This window comes from Vitis vinifera, chromosome 12, assembly GCF_030704535.1.
Source record: "Vitis vinifera cultivar Pinot Noir 40024 chromosome 12, ASM3070453v1".
Lineage (NCBI taxonomy): Eukaryota > Viridiplantae > Streptophyta > Magnoliopsida > Vitales > Vitaceae > Vitis > Vitis vinifera.
Genome location: NC_081816.1, coordinates 3,362,600 through 3,384,627, shown reverse-complemented (window position 1 = coordinate 3,384,627; position 22,028 = coordinate 3,362,600). Strand labels below are relative to the sequence as shown.

Sequence of the window (22,028 nt, the reverse complement as noted above, 5' to 3'; positions counted from 1 at the left end):
CGACTTTCCAGTAATACCGTTGAGACCCAACCTCCTAACAGCTGTTGATAGCTGTCTCAATCCCTCCATGTGACCCCACCCTCTTACATCCAAGAAAAATCACATTCGTATTTATTTATTTATTTTTAAATTATAATAATTTAATAAAAATAAAATAAGAAGGTTATGCCCTTATGGGTAATGCTGATGCTGATGATGATGATGATGTTCTTCTGGCTTTTGTTTCCTTGAAACATTCCCAGTGTTTTTTCAAACTATAAAAACCATTGTTTGAGAGGGTTTTGGTTTTTGGTTTGAAGGTTGGAACAGTTTGGGTTCATTGTTTCTTCTAACGTTATGGCGCAACTGCCTCCAAAGGTCCCAGCCATGGCTGCCAACTGGCCTAGTTTTCCTCACCAGAAGATCCCTTCCATGGGGAACTTGGCGCCTCCCGCCACGCAGAACCCCTCCTGGGTCGATGAATTCCTCGACTTCTCCTCCGCCAAGCGGGGCACTCACCGGAGATCCGTCAGCGACTCCATTGCCTTCTTCGAGGCCCCGGACGATTGCCGCAACTCGGGGGCGGCCCCCCGGCCGCCGGGGGCTGGCAATGAGTTTGATCAATTCGACGACGAGCAGTTCATGTCCATGTTCACCGACGCCATGGCCCCCACCATCTCCTCCTCCAACCCCTCCACGCCTTCCGACCATTACAGCTTTAATGAAGAGAAAACTACAACAATTGAGCAGCAACAGCAGCAGCAGCAGCTCAAGAACGAATCGGAGGAGGTGCAAAGCTCTTGCAAATTGGAGTCACAAACCCCACCACAACCTTCAATGACCACCTCCAATGATCGGATCGTAGACCCCAAAAGAGTGAAAAGGTTGGATTTTCCTTCCTTTTCTCGTCTACTCAATTCTAATACTTGTTTTCTTATGATAATGTACCCAAAAGTAATATCTCATTTTCCATCTTCTTTCCATCAGAATTCTGGCAAACAGGCAATCCGCGCAAAGATCACGAGTTAGGAAGCTACAATACATATCAGAGCTGGAACGCAGCGTCACCTCATTACAAGTATGTGAATTCTTCGTCTTTAAGTTTTCAAAATTATGAAGCTTATTGCATGGTTTGGCTCTAAACATTTTTTTCTTCTTCTTTCTGTGAATTATTGCTTAATGAAGACCGAAGTCTCGGTGTTGTCGCCGCGGGTGGCGTTTCTGGACCATCAGCGGTTGCTTCTAAACGTCGACAACAGCGCTCTCAAGCAAAGAATCGCGGCTCTGGCTCAAGATAAGATTTTCAAAGATGGTGAGATAAGTGCTTTTGAGGCTTAATTATATTTACTTAAGCAAGATTAATTACTTCTCAATTTAAGCAAAAAGTAGTGGATATAATTTGGATGTCCCACGAAAGTGAAATTATCTCGATGATATTTCTGTCTGATTGATTGAACCCCGTGATTTTGAATCCAAATTGCAGCCCATCAAGATGCGTTGAAGAGGGAAATAGAGAGACTAAGGCAAGTCTATCACCAGCAGAACCTCAAGACTACGGAGAACGCGGCGCCACCCACGGCCTCCGATGTTAAGGATTTTAAGGAGGAGGATGTTCTAAACCATTGACCCTTTTCCTCCGAGGAAGTCATAGATTAGATTTTATCACGTCGACATTAACGAAAAAAAACCAGAAAAGGGTTGTGTACCATGAATTCGAAAAGAAAGAAAGAAAAAAAGATTGAGCGGGTTGTACTCAATTTTTTTTTTCAATGCAAAGATGGAAACCATAGAGAAATTGACTAGGGCAAGGGGGCTAGCTAGGGATTGAGAGGCTGTGGTGGTTTCTGCAGATGACCTGTGAATTCACATGATATGTTCCCCTCAAGGTTGGACCCCATCAAAATCACATGATTGGAGGGCAAGAAAAGGACACATGCACCACTATACTTAGAAGGAAAAAAAAAATGCTTAGAATGATGAGAAGATTGTCCTAATTAGGGAGGGGGAAGGGAGGGAGGGAGGGATGGTTCTGGTTGGTGGTGATTGTTTTAGGGCTTTGTATGGATTAACATTTTTTTTTTTTTGGGTGGGTTTAGTTTTTAATTTTTATTGAATTATATGGTGGAGGTCAGTGAATAGTGGGTGGGTTTTGTATTGGGATGTATGAAAGGAGGGGTTGTCAGGGCTGTCTCATACTTTAATGTCTCATTGTTGTACCCTTTTCAGTGTCTTTCCTGGTTGTAATAATTCGATTTGTTTCATTACCCTCCAAGAAAAAAAAAATGTAAATATGATTTGTGGTTGTAAATAGTGAAAATTTGTGAAAATTGGGTTCCTGCTCATATGATTTTTGGTTGTAAATATAGAAATTTTTTTATGATTAGGTTCATCATCATTTCCATGTGTTATACATATTTCAATGTGATACAAAATCAAGAAAAATGCTAATTTTATGCTTGTATTTATCATTATTTTTATTACTAAATTCATACCTAATATTATTTTCTTTTTCTAAAATAGTTTAAAGACTCGAATTAGGGTGTAATAATGTTATTTTTAAACTCGAGGATCAGTCATATCAAGGAGATGTGATGTTCAATATCATGAAAATTCCAATATATCATTATTGGGCTTCAATCGATTTTCAAATGAACGGGTTAATATTCAATCTAACAATTATTTATTTTGGTATTACGAATGTGTAAGTGCCTTAAAAAGTTGTAATCTTGAGGGTTTTTATTCTTTTTATTTTTTTTATACTACAAACAAAAGGGGAAAAAAAAAGCAATTTTCCTACCTAATTAGAGGGCCATAGGAAGAGCAAAGAGGAAGTATGGGGTTTAAGAGAACTTTAAGTCACTTTCGACAAAAGGAGATGAGAAGCAGGCTTTTGTGGACCATTAATGTGATATTTGGTAATGATAGTTGGACAAATATTGAAAAGTGGATCCTATGAAAAGATTCTAATTTTTCCTCAATGCAAAATTGTCTTAAATTAATAAGGAAATTTGTTAAGGTCTTAACTTTTCTTGTAGATTGCATCTATTTGATTCCCTCTTCATTAAATAAGACAATCCTTTTTCTTCTTTGTTATAATCCCCACATCAAGCATCTTGAAGGATATTTCATGAAAATTATTCTTACTAATTATTTAAAAAATGGTAATGGTTAAGCAGCTATAAAATGACAATTGTAATTTTTAAGATGGTAATATAGAATCTTTCAAAATCCTATGCCGTTAACATCTAGGAAGTTATTGATAATTTTAAAGATATAATTATGGATCATTGGGAAAATAAGGAGTGGTGAGTTTAAGGTGGGATTCTTCACTTTTAAGATTGGAAAGAAAAATTATCGATTCTACAAATGAAAACTTTGAAACCACTTATCATTTCAATGGAAGCTTCAATTCACTTACTAATATAATATTATGAAAATAAAATCAATCTATATATAAAGTTACGTAATGTTTTATGTAGTTCAGTCAATCGGGCTTATATAAAAAAAATGAGAGAATCAATTACATACAAAGGAACGAGAAATATATACAATTTTTTGGTCCCAACATAATTCTATATTTTCTTACCTCTAGAATTTACATTCTGAACCATGAGCTTTTACTCTACCAAATATCTCTCATACTTCCTTATACCTTTATCTAATCGTTATAATTTTTACATGTCCATTTCCGTTTCATAACTTTTTTTCTTTGGACTTGGAATATTTATAAAAATTTCATAAGACTTTTCTTCAAAATACCCTTTTACCAAAATGTATATATTATTTTTTTTTAACAATTTCAATGTTAGTTCAAATTCCATTAAGTAAATCTTTCCATCTCTTTATGATACATCATCCTACATTGTATACTTGATTTTAGTGAACATATCTTTACTAGTATACATAATCCTCTAATAAACCATAATTAAGGCAATCACCCAATATATTCTACCTCAAAACTTACTAATATCACATCCATAAATTTAATGTGACTTAAAGAATGCCAAATAATAATCCCTTGCCCTCAAACTTAAGTCTACATTACTTGATCTCATGAATCTTAACCTATGTGACATTTCTCATATACCGTGGTTTCCTTGTACATCACAACTCTTATATGTATTGGGAGACTTTTTGTTATTTTTAAAAGATTTCTACAAAATCAAATCATTTGGATAATTCACGGTTTCTGCCTTTTAAGACCCAATAAGTAGATAAGATGAACTACATTAATTTTTTTAAGCTTCATATTACACAATGAAGAGGGAAAAATTAGTTCTATCTTCATCCAAAATTCATTTTGTAATCCTTTTCTAAGTTCTAAATTATCTAACAATTTTTATGTTAAAATTGTACTTTTAAAATCTTCAACCTTGGACATTTTGCCTGCTCTCCTATAAATCTCCACCATGCTCTATTGTCACTCTATTGGGTTGTGAAAAACCGTAACATCACTTCTTGTGTAGGTAAATGTTGAGACAACACTAGTGCTAACAAAAGGTTAAATATCATTTTCCAATGTAATAATGTAAAGATAAAATCAATGGATTACAAAGATATACTAGATTTTCATGTAGTTTAACTAATCATACTTACATCTATAAATCAACGATAATTAATTAATTAATCAAATATACTATAGAGAAATTACAAAGGAATGATAAATAGATATAATTCTTGAGTCATGGAAAAATTTCATGCATGTGTCCCTAATACATATCTATACCTTGAATCATAAGTTTTAGCTTTGTTAGATGTCTTTCACTTTTTCAGGTATCTTTATCCATTCAATATACACTTTATATGCGGTCTCCATCTTATAATTTCTAATTTTTTTCACATGATTTATAATATTTTAAAGAGATATTTCTAGCTTATTTCCCTATTTTATGAGGAAACATCTAAATCCAAATTCTATTCAAATATATATCATTCATTTATTAATTTTCATTCCAATTTATATAATTTTAGTAGAAAATTTTTATTCTATAAAAGAATCCAAAAAGGAGAGGAAAAAAAAGAAAAAGAAAAAGAAAAAGAAAAGGAAGTTATAAAAATTGAAGTCAGTGGTTAAGCCGTCAAAATCTAGCTACTGTTGCCCAACTATTGAAACCATAGGACTTAGGATCAGGAGCATTGTTCTTGTCCCCATTGCATTCATAGGCCTGGAAGGTAACGAGAGATCCCTGGTTTCTCCAAGTGAATTATGAGAATAATGAAGCCAAACATAACCTAAAATAAGGAATAAATTTGTTTAAATATTTTCCCAGTATTGGAGAAGTATGTTTTGATTACCAAAACACCTTGCATCGAGGGGATGGAGAATGCTTTAATCAAGAGGAATGACGCCAATCCACACAGACTCTTCCCCATAATTCCTAATATAGACCACACATGTGGGAAGATAATTGCTTTCAATCTTGTAAGCAAAGTTAAAGAAAGGTAGCATATCTTACCCTCTTTTGGCTTCCCTATTGTGGCGAGGATTGAGTGAATGAGTCAGCAATTCTCTAAGCCGTCCCACATCGGAAATAAACATAAGAAAACAATTCTTTAAAATACCTGTGGTGTAAACAACAAATCGCCGAGCTCAGCAGCGCGAGCTTGTAACTCAAGCGAGGGCGTTAGTGTGGTTGGAGATTGGCCTGGCTGGGTTGGTAGGGCTTGGTGGGGTGATTTAACTGGCTTGCCCGTTCCAAGTAGGGAGTTGTGCCCCGATATTCGGGCTAAGGCCTGGGTGTTTGGGTTCCTAAAGCTGGAGGGCACCGCGTGAGGCTGGTTTCACAGAGCAGCGTTCACCTCCCGCTCTCTTCGGTGGATGGACAACGGGCCGGGACCCTTCAAGCCCAACAACGCCTACCCAGCCTCTCTCAACCCGACAACCACATTTTTTCTGCTCTTTTTCAAATGGGCCGCCAATAGGAATTAAATGATATCAATATGGAATCCATCAAACTCCTCCAAATTTTTAGTTCTAATATTTTGAACTCCACGTTTTGAAACCGAACTTGGCTCCCCCAGCTCTGAAATATGTCCTTCAAATCCTACAAACTTTTCAATCTTTAGACCTCCCAAGCATCTACTATATACCCAAGAAGAATTTGAATGATTCAATATTCAAAGATATAATGTTATTTTTAGAAAATTCATGGACTTTTTTTTTTTTTTTTTTTTTTTTAATATTTTGGCCAATATATATGGGTATGCCGTGTGACTAGTTTGTCTTTTTACATTTTAGGGTTAGTAGGGATTTTAGTTCATTCTTTACTGTTTTGGAGAGAGCATTGAAGATTCTTGAGGTTTGCTTCAATTCAAGAATAATGTTTTAACTTTTTCTATAAATTGTGTGAGTGACAATACCACTATGAGAGGGTAAATGCCATATTGGGATGTGAAATATGAAAATCTAAGGTTAGAAATCTAAAAGAGAAACAATAGGAAAAAGGAATTAGTAATGACATTATTAAAAATTTAAGGTAAAAATGTTGAAAACAAGAAACTCTTCAAGATAATTTGAATTAGGAGATGATACAGTATATCAATATGGAAACTAGAAATTCTTGATCCATAGTTATTTATGTTATTTCTCCCATCACTTATTGTACAATAAATCTACAAGAGTAGTAAAGTTTCATTTATTTGATGATAATTAGGTATCGGGATTGAACCATAAATTAGGGTTGGAATGCAACTCTAAGTTATAGAACTTAGATTGATTTCAATCCATCATTATACATTAAAACCTTAAGATCATCATAAAGGAAAAACTGTTGTTCACTCTAGGGTTCTATTCCTAGAGTTGAATTGTGAAACCCCAAGTCTTGAATTGATAAAGTAAAAAACCTTTCGAGTATTTGATAATTTCATTTTAGAATATAGGTAACAAGTAATCCACTTTGGCTTAGTTTTGATAATTTTCATGTGTCCAGACTAACCCAAAGTACTATAAAAGTTGTAGTGAAACTTATTCTTATTTTTCTTAACAAAAGTTGTTATATAAAAAGGTTTAGTATTTTGGTATAATAGAGAAAACAGTCGGTTGTCTAACCTTCATTGTTGAAGGGTTGTGATCAGGAGACTCCCAACTACCTTTGTTTGTATGAGTTAGTCTCTCTTATAGCAGTTATGTATGATGAATTAAATGAGCCCCGAGAAGAATTGTTGTGGTGACAAAAATGGTGGACTGGACCTCAAAACAGCTCAGGTTTAGTAAACATGGTGGAATATTTAGAGAAAAAAATGGATGATCACAAAAGAGAACCCCCCTGAAGTCATCCATCCTCAAACTATATATCTTCATGCAGGCAGAGGAGACCACTGGATTCTCTAGCTCTCACAAATTTTCACTCAGATGTTTTTAGAAATGAAGCCCCAGAGCACCCTTGGAAAAACCATACAGAGATGAATGGAAGAGCCTGAATTTGCTTCACATCCGAAACCTCCAAATTTGAATGACTGTTCGAAGTACCAAAATCATTGCAATATTTGGCAAGGAACATTTTTAACACATGGAACTTCAAGAAAGTCCACCAGTATCTCCCTGCTCATGAGAGCTTGACTGGCTCGAGGATAGTCATCCCCTCAATACACTCTCTGGATGTTTTTTGGGTGAAAACATAAAAAATGACCCAACTCGTGTTCTCCGCGCTCTTCAGCGTTTCAACTTTGTCTGTGGATGAAGGCATTCCTGGTTGAGTAAGCTGGTGAGACAGACTGTATAACTTGATGAAATGACTAATTCCACAAACAGCCCTACTAAAGGGGTAATTCCACAAGCAATTGGATCATCCCAGATGATTATATCTCAGATATTCACAAATTCTAAATGTAGTCGAGGATTTGTTAGAGTTACTCCCTTCACAAAGAAGAAGCCCAATTCTTCTGACCAAGACCTCAGATCTCTGTAAATCTTCCCAACCACAATAAGGACCAGTAAATGAGTTGTGGAGCAAAATGTCTCCTCCTTAAAATTGAAGCTACTGGTTAAGCCCTCAAAATCTAGCAACTGTTGCCCACTGATAGAGGCCACCATAGGACTTAGGAGCATTGTTGTGTGATAAATTCCTAATGGTTGTTCTTGTCCCCATTGAAAGAAGCACAAAGCATTCATAGGCCTGGAAGGTAAAAATGGATCCCTGGTTTTCCCCAAGTGAATTATGAGAATAATGAAGCCAAACATATTTTCCCAGTATTGGAGAAGTAGGTTTTGACTACCAAAACACCTTTGCATCGAGGGGATGGAGGATGCGTTAATTATGCGTTAATTTTCCTATTCTTTGATACAGGCCACACATGTCGAAGGAAAATTACTTTCGATCTTGTAAGCAAAGTTCAAGAAAGGCAGCATATCATATCCCTTTTTGGCTTTCCCTATATGTGTGGTGAAGAATGAGTCAGGAATTCTCTAGGTCGTCCCACATCGAAAAGAAATACAAGAAAAGAAGTCTTTAAAATATCTGTGGTGTAGACATCCATCTGCCGAACTCAGTAGCGAGAGTTTGTGACTCAAGCGAGGGCATCAGTGTGGTTGGAGATTGGTCTGGCTGGGTTGGTAAGGCCTGATGGGGTAATTGGCCTGGTTCGCCCATTCCAAGTGGGGAGTTGAGCCCCGCGATCCGGGCGAAAGTCTGGGTCTTAGGGTTCTTAGAGATGGAGGGCACCGCGTGAGGCTGGTTTCACAGAGCAGCGTTCACTTCCCGCTCTCTTCGGTGGAAGGATAACGGGCCGGGACTCCGAAGGCCCAACAACGCCTACCCAGCTACCCTCAACCCGACAATCACATTTTTTATGCGTTCCTCCTTTCCTAAATGGGCCAACAGGAAATAAAGCCCAGAACAATTTATTTCTGCTACCTCGTGCTTTATTTTGGGAAAGTTGTGTTTATATGCTCTGATTTTGGAAATCCATATAAATATGAGAGTAATAAAAAAAATATTATAGGTTTCATGTACTATTTACTGTTCAAATTTTTATTTCCAAAATTATCCTTTAGGTTTTCCTGTCAGCAAGCAAAAAAAACAATTTTTTTTGGTTTTCTTTGGGGGTTTTGCATGGATTTTGTCGGCAATCAACAGAGGATGAATTTTCCCAATAATCGAATGTGGGCGGCGGCAATGAAAGCAAAAAAAAATCCCCGTTTGATCCCCAAGAAAATCCATCTCCCATTCGATTTCCGGGAAAATTCATCCTCATTTGATTTCTGAGAAAATTCATGCAAAACCCCCTAGGAAAACAAAAAAAAAAAAAATGCTTTTTTTTTTTTTTACTCCCTGTGCTTTCTGGATTTGTTCTAGGGGTCTCCATCCCCCATTCGATTTGTGAGAAAATTAATCCTCGTTTGGTTTTCGAGAAAATCCATGCAAAACCCCTAAGGAAAACAAAAAAAAATTGCTTTTTCTTTGCTCCCTGCGCTTTCTGGATCTGTTCTCGCCACCGCGCCACCGCCCCCATTTGATTTCTAGGAAAATTCATCCTCGTTTGGTTTCTGAGAAAATCCATGCAAAACCCCCAAGGAAAACAAAAAAAAATGCTTTTTTTTTGTTCCATACGCTTTCTGGATCTGTTCTCGCCACCGCCCCCATTCAATTTCCAGGAAAATTCATCCTTGTTTGGTTTCCGAGAAAATCCATGCAAAACCCCCAAGAAAAACCAAAAAAATTGCTTTTTTTTTGCTCCCTGTGCTTTCTAGATCTATTCTAAGGGTCAATTTCCAGGAAAGTTCATCCTCATTTGATTGCCGAGGTGTGGGAAAAAGAAAGTAAGAATTTTGACAGCCAACTGTATTTGTTATGGATCCCAAGAACATCTAGGGGATGAGTTTTGAAATTCTTTATCAGTTTATGTATGATTCTTTCTTTCTTGCTCATGCCAGATGTTTTAATATTAAAATTGATTTTATTTTTTTATTTTTTTATTGGACCTCCACCATTAAACAACTTGTTTCTTGCGTTTTAAGGATAGAAATGGAGGAAAAAAGGAGACAAATATTGCTGCAGGGTGAAGAAGCACATACAAAATATATAAGAAATAACCTTTTTAAGATTAAAGTCGGTCATCCTAGACAGAATTCTACTTCAAGGTCTATACAACATATTTAATCTGCTAGTAGCAATGATCAACTGAGTGGCAAGTATGCTCATCCATCTTCCATTCGGAACACAAATTGCTGTGACATGATTATCATCAACCACTCCAAAACCCTGCGAGGTCAGCAGGCCGAAAAGGCCATTAACTTGAAAGCTTGGCAGCACAGAAGGGGTGAATGGCTGATTCATAAAATACTAATGCTAACCTGCATGATGGAAGGAAAAACTCTTTGAGGGAACAATATTCTAAAATGAAATCACTGGCACATGATGGCATAATATAGTGATCAAACACTCTCCAAAGACCCAGATGACATGCTACATCATGGTAAATCTTATAAACAAAGAGTAGCTCGACATATGCAAAATTGTCTAGGTCCTTAAACAAATACCAATTTCCTCCAGTGGCACATGCTCATAAGATAACTATGAAGAGTTAGGTTGTCCAACATCATAAAAATTCAAAGAAATTCAAAGTCCTTTCTTGCCCCACAAGTACTAAATTACAGAGCAGGTCAGGCCACAATAAAGGTTATATATAGCATAAATATAATCCAAGTATAATGAATGTTGAGTAGATTCCAGCATAAGCTAAAACCCCAGATTGAACTGGTGACAGGAACAGAGTCTGAGATCCCTAATTGAGTTTTGCAAGGGGAGGGAGAGGTGGAGGGGAAAATGGGGTTGGAATTTGTTTTGTTTAAACATAAGAGCAACATTGCATAACAGCTTTTATTGACCACCACACTAATCTACCTCAAGGGCTTGTGCTCTCAGAGTCTATCCTGGGTCTCACCCATTATTAGCCTGCAAAAAACACTCAGCCACAGCTAGTTTGGCCCCACTATGTAGATAACTGGAAATTGTTCCAGTAGATTAAACAAAACACAACAAACAAAAACTATTTTGGTTTTTATCACTTATTTCATAATTCACCAGTCCAAGCAAGAAATGGAAGGTAATAATAACACTCACATGAGGTTATTAATGGAAGTTATATTATTGTTCAATTTTCATAAAATTAACATATAAATTAGTAAAACCAACACCAGGCTCCAACAAATAACTTTTGTTCAAACATGAACATACGGGATAGTAAGAAACAAAATGCTAGCCAGTCAACACTTTCTACTACAGCATATTGGATGGTAAGAAACAATGCACCCAAAGGTATAGCAAATATGAGGACATCAGGTTATAGTTGTCATTGTGTGTTACATCATGCTCAATGTGTTGCTACAACTTGTTCCCAATTTCCAACTTTTCAACAGAGAATTCTCCATGAACTGACAAATATAAGGAAGAAAAGATGTGATGGTCAAACTTTCCTCAATGCAGAGATCACAAATAAATATCATGCCATGGAAGATTTTTATCAGGGGAGGCAGAAGAAAGAAACAAAATTTAAACACTTTTTTTAACCATGTAATAACATCTCCCCACATTGTAGTAAAAGAATCCTTCAAATAAAAATGAAATATAAAATTAATTTTCTCAAAATACACAAAAAAAGGGTCAAAATATGCATGTTCTCCTCTATATTCTGTGCTGCATTTTATAGGCAAACAATAATTGAATCTAACAGGAGCTTAACAAGTACTCAACAAAAGGAAGCACAACATAAGTACACAGGTTGGTCTAGGTCAATAGACAAAGAGCAAGGCCTAAAGCACTCAAGGCCTTCCAACTCAAGCTATAGGAGAAAGAGGCCTTGAACCTGCTTGGCCTACCAGCCCAACTCAAGCCAAACAAGGAGGCTTAGAGACTATCCTCCGAACCTATCCACTAGCCTCCAAAGCTCTAGTGTAGATAGAAAAAATTGCGCCATCTGAAACTTGGGCAACATGTAAAAGCAACTTGGGTTGCACGCAAAAGCACCTTAGACTGCCCCAAACTTTTTGCACGCTTCCCAACCTCTAACTCCACTTCACTCTGTGTGTGCCCTTCCCTCACCCATAGTTTTAAAAGGCGCAAGGTGCACCTAAGGCGCAAAAGTCTCTTATGGCTTAGGAACAAGGTGCAACACAAGGTGTGTGTCTAAGTGAAGTGAAATGCGACCTGGGATGCATATCAATCTTATAAAATATGATTCAAATCTAATCTAATCAATAAAAAATTTAAGATTCCAAACATTTAAAAGAAGCATTTAATAAATAAAAAATGAAATTATATAAGTTTCAATACACAACTAGAAATTTCTAGACTAGCATTTAAAAAGGAATAGCAAAGTTGATAAGGCATGCCTCTTCAATAAGGCACATGTCTTGGCAAGAGAGGCATTATAACTAGGGAGTGGTCGTGCCTTGAGCCTAGGTGCACTTAAAGCACACCTTTTAAAACTATGCCCTCGTTGTCATCCTTGACCTCCATTACCCTACAACCCTCCTTCGAAACAAACACCAACTCCCATGGTGGGATCTCCCACCATAACTGAACAACGAAGACTAAAAACCCTACCACCACATGCAAGATCATAGGGACTAGGGACCCTCCTGTTGGAGCTTACTAGAATTCTAGTCCATTGTAAATGGCATCTCTTGGCTATCCACATCCATAGCTGCAAAAGCTCCACAAGTATCACCCACTCTCTTGAAGAAGTCCTTACCCCACAAGGGCAATGACAGTCCAACCAGTCTCACCCAAAATCTTTTGTACAAGCCCTTTCTCAGAAACAACCAACTTCAAGGCCACCTCAGTTGCAATCTCTTTCCTTCGAAAGAGCAAACACCCAAACGCCACACCCTTTTGGTTCAATTAGATTCTAAAACTAGTACTTCCTATAATCTTTTCTTTGTTCCTCAGTAGCTCAGTGGCAGAGTAGTCAACTATTAACAGATTGGTCGTAGGTTCCAAACCTACTTGGGGAGATTTGATTCATTCTTAATTCTTTAATTCAAAATGAAAGGGCTCTCTATAATGTGTGTGTGTGAGTGAGTGTGTACGCTATATCTATGCATATGTGCGTGCGCCCATGTTAGGTTTGTCAAAGGAGGCCTGGGCAACAAATTTATGTGAAGACTTAGGAGCGGGGGGTCATTGGATTATGTGTTTCACCAAGCACTTTAATGATTACAAGTTGGACATTGTTGAGACCTTTTTCTCCACACTGCCACTTGCTAATGAAGACGTTTAGAAGGGAAGATAATAACAAGGTGATCTAGAAGGATGCTAAAAAGGGTCTATTTCAATCAAACCTTTCTATTCAGTCTAGGAAATGAGGAAGGTAATCCACTTTCCAACAAACATTATCTGGAATTCATGGGTCCCATCCAAAGTAAGCTTTTTTTTGGGGGGGAAGCCAATTGGGGGAAAAGTTGGCTTTAGATAATCTCCAAAAGACGGCGACTGATAGCAAATAGATGATTTCTTTGCAAACTTGAGGGGGAGTCTATTGACCATATTCTACTTCATTGCACTAAAGCAAGGATTCTATGACATCTCTTGTTCTCCTTATTCGATGTAGTTTGGACGATCCCTTCTTTGGTGAAAGATATCTTGTTTAGTTGGCATGGTTTCTTTGTAGGGAAGGAAAGGAAAAATGTGTGGAAAACCACCCCCCTTTGCATATTTTGGACAATTTGGCAGGGATGAAATTAAAAAGCTTTTGAAAATAAGGGGCAAACTGATCAAAAAATAAAACTTACATTCCTTTGTAATTTTTCAGCTTGGGTTAGCATGTACATAAGTAAAGGATCAATGTCTTTGTTTGATACCTATCTATCTATCTATTTATCTATGTATATATAATTTTTTTTTTTTGGATAGCCACACCACAATTCAAATTGAAGGTGTCTAGAAAAAGGGGGCACACCTTAAGTCCACAAGGAGATCATATGATTCTATAATGTATTTTAAGTTTTTTACTATTGTGGCTGAATTGGATGAAATGAAAAACATCAATACAGAATAAGAAAGGAAAACAATTATTAAAAGTTAGAAAATGCTCAGCATGAACCTAGAGCCAAATAGCAAATGGCACAAGAACTCACTATTAGGGACTTTAGGGGGTTCAAAAGTCTGAAATCTACATAACATTCAAATAAATGTTTTATCATTTTCCTTGCTATTAGGACTTTAGGAGCTTCAAAGGTTTGGACAACAGAAGCCTTGTTGAATGCTAGCAAATGAAACAACATTCCACTTAAGAAAAAGGAGTATAGTTTCAAAGGCAGTCATTTTGCAGGAACTCATTTATGCCCTTTTTGGTATAAAGCGGGTGATGCAATCCTTAGTTAGAAGTGTCCTTTTGGGTTGCTTGTATCCTTTATCAGAAAAAAGGAGGAAGAAAGCTTAGACATCAACTTCTTTGTGCTTATTTTGGACAATATGGAATGAGAGAAATTGGACAGCTTTTGAAAATATTGAAAATGGGGATCAAGCAACAAACAATCTTTATGTATAATTTCTTGGGGTGCATAGGAGTTTATATAGGTTATTACTCAATGTCCATACTGGACTTCATTGGTTGATTGAGCTCTAAGTATGGAGAAAATATTGTTTTTTGTGTCTCTCTTTGCTTTGTTTAGCTTTTAAGCATCTTTGTATACATTGTGCATACTTTTGTGTACTCTTTGGCTAAGCGCTTTTAATAGAATTAATCTTTTCTTTGCATATAAAAAAAATATAGTTTCAAAGAAAAATCATAAAAAAACTTTAACAAACTTAACCAAACTTTTGCAAAGATTTTTCATTTTTTATTTGTTGGATCAAAGATAAAAACATTTCCATTAAAAAGGAATAAACAAGAGAAGGATGAGTAATGCTTCCCTAATTACAAACATGATCAAAACAAAGGAAAAGAAATTCAAGCCTAACTTATGCAAATGTATATATATTAAAACATTGTGGATAGTGCCCTCTCATGTCCATGTACTTCTCCAGAATTTTCCATGTTGGCATATCCATTTCCTGCACCATCTGAATCTGTACTATACACTTGGATTAGCTTTTAGAGAACTGAATATAGAGTTGAAAGATATTTGCTCTCCATAATATTCCAATCAATCAATGACCAAATGGACTCCGAATAGAATCCACAAATTGACCATAATCCACAGACATACAGAGGAGGCCAAGGCACACTTGGGTTTCAGTTTCAAATGTATATGATAATATGGCCCAGGAAAAAAAATATGACTGATAAAAGACAAAAGATCAGCAGAGACCATAAAGCAAATTTCCAGTTAGTAGTACAGTTACGTATTGGTCTGTAGTTCAGCAATATTTTGAATGCAGCATCACATGTATTATATAAGGATACAAAAAGCTACACCAAAATCTAAAGAGGACTTACAATTATGATTTGTCCTTCACTGACATTTTGATAACTTCCAAACGGAAAAACCTTTTAGACGATTTATCATTCTTTTGGAGCAGGTTCTGATGTTTCTGAAACCTTCCGTTTAGCATATGATTCCTTGAGAAGTTTTACATGCTTCTCAGCATCCATCAACCTGCTATCAAGCATATGAACCACATTCAGATGCAATTCTAATTTGTTGAACCACACAACCTCAAAGTCCTTAATCTTTTGTTCCACCAGCAAACAGTTCATCCTATATTCTTCTTCCTGCCTCCGACGTTGTTTTTCCAATTCCATGGTGCTCAGAACAACACCCCCTGTCTCACCAACATCATTGTAAAGTGGCTCATCAGGAAGTGGACAGTGTGCTCTATATTCAGAAAATGCCCGCTGTGTTTCTCTTAAAGCCTTCCTATAGCTCTCTAAGAGATTTCCCATCACAAAAAGTTCACGATCCCGCCGGTATGTTTCCACTTCTCTTTTCTGAAACTCCTCAAACTTGGCTTTCTGCAAAAGTTCAATCAGGTTGTCTCGCTGTTGCAGCTCACCAATTAAGAATTGCTGATTCATACTTGATTCAGCATAAGCTTGTTCTTTTGCCTGATGAAGCATCTTGGCCTTTCCCATCCAATGCTCTATTTGCTCCATACACATGTCAAAGTCACTCCTCAACCTCTTATGACTACTATTTAGAGATTGATGAGAAATATCATGTTCATGGCTGATATCTCTCTTGCTAGAGTTACTGAAAATGGATGGACCCCCTGGAATCATATTTGCTTCAGCCCTTGATGAGAGAAGCTCCATGGAAGAATGATCACGAAGCTGCACTGATGAATTAAAAGGAACTTGTGATGCTTCCATTGCGTGAATAAGGTTCTCCGAGGATAGACCAGCTAAATTGCCACATTTTGGTGAAAGATTAAAACCACGATCCTGCTCTTCTTCCTCTTCTCCTTCTTCTTCTTCATCTTCTTCTTGTTTCCTTTCCTCATCACAAACTGAACCCTTAAGGTCATCAAGAGTACAAGGACGCAAGTATGGTTCATTATCATCATTCTTCCCGTCCAAGAACCACTGCCCAGGTTCTTGCTCCTTGCACTCATCAAAATCCATATTGTCCTCATCCTTTACCTTTTCCTTCCCAACGCCATCTTGACCCAAACGTAATTGAATATTATGTTCCTCCAATTCATGTCCTTGAATATCATCCAAGCCCACAGTCTTCAAATCTTCATCCACCTTCAAATCTTCATCCACCTTCACATCTTCATCCACCTTCACATCCTCATCCACCTTCACATCTTCATCCACCTTCACATCTTCATCCACCTTCACATCCTCACCCACCTTCACATACTCATCCACCTTCACATCTTTATCCATCTTCACATCTTCATCCATTTTCACATTTTCATCCATCTTCACCTCTTCATCCAACTTCACATCTTCATCCATCTTCACATCATCATCATCTGCTTCACGATCTGGAAAATCACCCTCCTCACCCATCTCCACATCACCACCATCCTCTTCCTCCTTCACTTCAACCTCATCCTTAGCCTCTGCCCTCAAAAGCTCCTCCTTTTGTGCTCTTATCAAACACTGCAAATGTGAAGCATAGTAACAATTCACCAATTCTTCTGCATGCAACTCCTTCTCCACCATAAACCATATCAACCCCGCCCAATCTACCTTCTCCGGGTGCCCCTCCTTAATCACCCGCGTCCAAGTCAAAACCTCCGTTGGCATCATCCACGTATCCTCGTGTAAAAGCACCCAATTTGAGACCAAATCCTCAATAAATCCAATCGCCTCCTCTGCCGCCGGAGCCTCCAAGACACCCTCCGACGATGCACTGACCTTCTCCTTCTTCACCGGCAACTTCATCGCCCGAGCAAGATCAGCCCTATTGACCTTAATCTTAGCCCCATTAACAACACTGCCTCTCGCACTCTGCGTATAATTTGCAATCAACTGCGCAAGAAGATCTGTGCGAATGGTCTGATCAAACTCAATATGAACAAATTCCCACAACCCAAGACGATTAAGCAGCGACTCATGCTTGGAAAAATCTAGGGTTTTATTAGGCACAAAGGGGATCGGATTTAGGGTTTTAATAAGTGCACCAAGTTTCTGCTGCTGAAATTTTTCAAGAGCAGTACGTCGCTTGTACTGAGCTCCCTTCTTGCGCTTGAGTGAACGGCGAGCATTGGTGGGCGTGGTGAGAGGAGGATTTTGAGGGGCAGATGAGTCGGGGATGGTGATGGTGATGTGTGAAACGGAAATTGATGAAGAAGAAGGAGACGTACCTTCTGGGTCATCTTGATCATCTTCGATAGAGATTTGCTGGTGTTGAGGGTGTGACTGTTCACTTGGTTCAGGGTTTTGGGGATCGGCGATTTCTAGGGTTAGGGTTTTAAGGGAGAGAGTTTGAGCTTGAGATTGTGGATGTTGTTCAGTGGGCATGCTAGGGTTTTGGGTGATGAGAGCCTCATCCGGACCCTGAGAATCGGAAGGAGAGGACATGGTGATTGGCGTGATGGTTTTACCGTTGGTTTCCCCACTCTGAAATTCACCATCAAAGGAAGTGAGCAAGAGCTTACCAGCGATTCGCCTTCCTATTTCTAGTATCTCTACTTTTTTTGTAGGAGGGTCAAGATAGTCAATTTACAATTTTTGTTTCCAATTTCCACTTTCATTGTACCATCTACCATATCTAACTTCCTATTATTTTTATTTTGTTATGTCATTTATTGGTATTAATTTTCCTCCTTAATCTATTGATTAGGGGTCACAAAGCTTAACATCAATGTTTTTCGTGAATTTAAATTGAATATAAATGAGTTTAAATCAAATTCAAATTAATTTACATCACTCCTTTAATAAATAAGTAATTTTTAGATCAACCTCCATATTACGAGAATTGATCCGTCTAATAATTTTATTATTAACTTAATTATATTTTTAAATTATTTCACCTATATTTGATTTTTTTTAAATAAATAAGTCTAATAAATCATAAACATATTTAGTTGAGGCATTAATCATGTAGACATTTATAAGACCTAACCCAACCTAATTATTAAATAGAATAACTTGATTATTAAATGGGTTAAATAAGATATACGATGTGTTATATGTTTAATAATTAAGTAGTATTTAAGTTTATATTTTTGACACAATTATTATTATTTGTATCAGAGTTATATAGTAAAACACTATCCCATGTGCCCTTTATTTTTGGCTCACATGTAAGTTTCATTAATAAATAGGAAAATAAATAAATAAGAAGAAATATTTAAATTCATGCCTTCTTACAAAACTTGGCATTATTACGAAGAATGGTAATTAAGGGTGTCTTTGAAAACATTTATATCTGAGGTGTTTTTAGTTAAAATGCCTTATTTAGAAGTGCTTTTGGGTGCATCATCTATAAAATATTACAAGTGATTTTTTTAATTTTTTAAAAAATATTTTTAATTTTTGAAAACTATATGATTTTTCTCCAAAAATAGTTTATTTTTTATGTTAAAATATTTTTTTAAAATACTATTAAACAAACTCTAAGTCATGTTGCAAATTTTATATCATATTAAAGGTTTTTTTTAATTAATTCAGTTAATAATAATATTAGTTTTTTTTAACACAAATATGAATTATTTATTACATAGGTAATATGATAGGACAAATTATTTGACAAAGTTAAATTAAACTATATTAGCTTGATACAAAACTAATAATCCAAATATAAGTATGATACAATTAATATGATTTTGACTCATGCAACTCATTCAAACTCTAAATTTGGATAAATTGTAAAATAATTTATTTTTTTTAAATGGTTTCTAAAAAATAATAAAATTAATATAACTTATTAATAACAACCTTATTTCTAATCTTAAAATTTATTACCATATATAAGAATAAGTGGGTGATATATGGGTTGAATCATAGTACTACTATATTATTGGTTGAGTTATAATTATGTTAAAACAGACACGATGAATTAAATCCGTGAGTTGTGTCTGAATTAAAAGGATTCAATCAAGAATAGGTTAAGGGTGTTGTCGCCTCGCGTATCCGGTGGTCCACGTTGCTACTATATGGATGGACACGTGATTCTCAACACACAAGGGGTTCTTGATTCAGCGGTTGCACCTGCAAAAGGCATCCGGACAAGGTGTCCGGACGCACCCTCCGATGGTTTTGTTAGCCATGGTGAGAGAGAGATGTATAAATTAGTTGGCCTTTTACTAGGTATCAAGAGGTTACCAGGGGGATCCCTTTTTTCTTCGTGCGAAGGCATATATATACAGCTTCAGGGGTACTGTTCCTCTCATTAATGGTGAGGAGATATTTTATGTTGTGATGATGACAATAGGTGTTAGTAGGAGCATTATCACCCTACGAACGACTGTCAGAAACTATGGTAGGTGATGCGGCTGTCAGAGATTGTGGGAAGGTGATCATGTAGAATGATCGTGGGAAGTGACTTGCTATCACTTCATCTTGTCTTTTCACTCTGCAGGTGACAAGATGTGGGCCATGGCTGCTTGTTGTGATTGCGTGTAAGACTCACTTTACTTTAATTGACCACCCAGACGATTTATATCCGGATGGCTCATGCTGATTATCCGGATGTGTTGTGGGGACTATCCGGATGTCTACGCTACTTTAATTGACCATCCAGACGATTTATATCCGGATGGCTCATGCTGATTATCCGGATGTGTTGTGGGGACTATCCGGATGTCTACGCTCTGCCAGCGTCGTTTGCTCTTCCTTGGATAGGAGAAGCTGAAACGTCGTTTGCCTTTCCTTGAGGCGGTCCGGATAGGATAACTGCACCATGCATATCCTTAGGGGAATCCGGATGATGATGGTTCGGCTGATAACACGTGCCACGCGTCACCATGAGCTGCGTGCCACGTGTTTCCCAGGGGGAGAGGTCCCTACAAAGGGGGTTAACGTGATATAAACACGATTAATCTTAATCAAAATCTGATATCAAGTTTACCTCGACTAAAGCTCAACAATGTCATGCTTCTAAAAAAAATAAAATCACACATATGTTAATTAACAACTTAGAATTACATGAAATCGCTCCTAATTGATATTGTACTAGTTACTAATTGACTTTGAGTTTTAAATAGATAGTATCAAATTTATTTCAGTACAGCTAAACAATGCCCTAAATTTGAAAACACCCCCTCTCTATTTCTTAGTCATTATTTCATGAACATATAATTTTATAAAAATAAAAGAATAACAAAAAAGGCACATGAAATCTGGGCTAAACAACAATATGACAAATGGTACTATAGATTTGATATGGTATGATACATTGGTATGTAATTAACTCATTCACCATGATGTGAGGATTTTTTTATAAGAGTACGGTAGTTTTAAAAAATAATTTCTAAATTATCGTAATAGGAAAAATAATTCCAAATTTACAGTAGTTTTGTCCAAATAGGAAAGAAAAAATAAATTGCAAGTGAAAAATTGTCTCTTCAAGAATATATATGTGATAAATTCTCACTTCAAAAAAAAAAAAAAAAAAGCCTTCAAAAATCCATTTTTCATTCTTTATTCTATTTATACAATAATACAATTATTATAAATATATATTATAATTTTATTTACTAAATTTAATATAAGATAAATAATCTATTATTTTTTCTCTTACTTTGGAATTAAAAAAAAAACTATTATTAATTTATGTGAAAAATGAATTTTAAAAACAATTGTTATTAATTTATTAAATAATTATTTAGTATATTATTTAAAAAAATCCCAAGTGGGAATCGTCTCTTGAAGAGACGATTCCACACCACCTTTTAAAGTGAGAATTTCTCACTTCAAAAAAAAAAAAAACCATAGTAAATTTAGTATGTTATTTAGTAAGAAGAAAAAATGGATTTTTGAAGGGTTTTTTTTTTTTTTTTGTTTAAAGTGAGAATTTCTCGCTTTTAAAGGTGGTGTGAAAATCGTCTCTTGAAGAAACGGTTTCTACTTGGGTTTCTTTAAATAATATACTAAATAATTATTTAATAAATTAATAACAATTGTTTTTAAAACTCATTTTTCACATAATTGATAATAATTTTTTTTTAATTCCAAAGTAAGAGAAAAAAATAATAAATTATTTATCTTATATTAAATTTAGTATATTATTTATATATTAAATTTAGTAAATAAAATTAATTAATTTCATAATATATATTTACAATAATTGTATTATTGTATAAATAAAATAAAGAATGAAAAAATGGATTTTTGAAGATTTTTTTTTTTTTTTGAAGTGAGAATTTCTCACATGGAAATCGTCTTTTGAAGAGACGATTTCCCATTTTTCACTTTTGTGTGGAAATCGTCTCTTTAAGAGACAATTTCTCACTTTGTTTTATTTTTATTTTTTATTTTTTGAAAATCGGAGACGATTTTTCACTTACAAGTTATTTTCTCTTTCCTATTTGGACAAAACTATGGTAGATTTGGAATTATTTTTTCTACTACGATAATTTAGAAATTATTTTTTGAAACTGCTGTACTCTTATAAAAATCCCATGATGTGATACCATACCTAGGATTTTTTGTTCTTCTCTATTGATTTTTTTTTTCCCCATATCTGTAAAACCTCTTCCATTGACTTGACT

At 35.9% G+C, this 22,028-nt stretch overlaps 2 protein-coding genes across 2 annotated transcripts; one reads left to right on the top strand and one right to left on the bottom strand.

Annotated features, from left to right (window-relative positions):
- Positions 1–146: 146 nt before the first annotated feature.
- Positions 147–2,321, top strand: LOC100243740 (basic leucine zipper 61). The gene is made up of 4 exons (XM_002275876.4): positions 147–863; positions 967–1,057; positions 1,165–1,291; positions 1,463–2,321. The coding sequence occupies exons 1-4, from the start codon at positions 337–339 to the stop codon at positions 1,603–1,605; spliced, it is 888 nt and encodes a 295-aa protein (XP_002275912.1). The 5' UTR covers positions 147–336; the 3' UTR covers positions 1,606–2,321.
- Positions 2,322–9,997: 7,676 nt separating this feature from the next.
- LOC100266056 (hypothetical protein) lies at positions 9,998–18,048 on the bottom strand. Its single transcript, XM_010658716.3, has 2 exons — positions 15,358–18,048; positions 9,998–10,270 (listed from the first exon to the last, which is right to left on the bottom strand). Exon 1 carries the CDS (start codon positions 17,893–17,895, stop codon positions 15,424–15,426), a length of 2,472 nt encoding a protein of 823 aa, XP_010657018.1. The 5' UTR covers positions 17,896–18,048; the 3' UTR covers positions 9,998–10,270; positions 15,358–15,423.
- Positions 18,049–22,028: the final 3,980 nt, after the last annotated feature.

Excerpts from the sequence above, each read along its gene's own strand:
- LOC100243740 (XM_002275876.4), top strand. The coding sequence starts at position 337 with ATGGCGCAACTGCCTCCAAAGGTCCCAGCCATGGCTGCCAACTGGCCT. Across the intron at positions 1,058-1,164 it reads GCAGCGTCACCTCATTACAA|ACCGAAGTCTCGGTGTTGTC; the intron begins GTATGTGAATTC and ends TGCTTAATGAAG. Across the intron at positions 1,292-1,462 it reads AGATAAGATTTTCAAAGATG|CCCATCAAGATGCGTTGAAG; the intron begins GTGAGATAAGTG and ends TCCAAATTGCAG.
- LOC100266056 (XM_010658716.3), bottom strand. The coding sequence starts at position 17,895 with ATGTCCTCTCCTTCCGATTCTCAGGGTCCGGATGAGGCTCTCATCACC.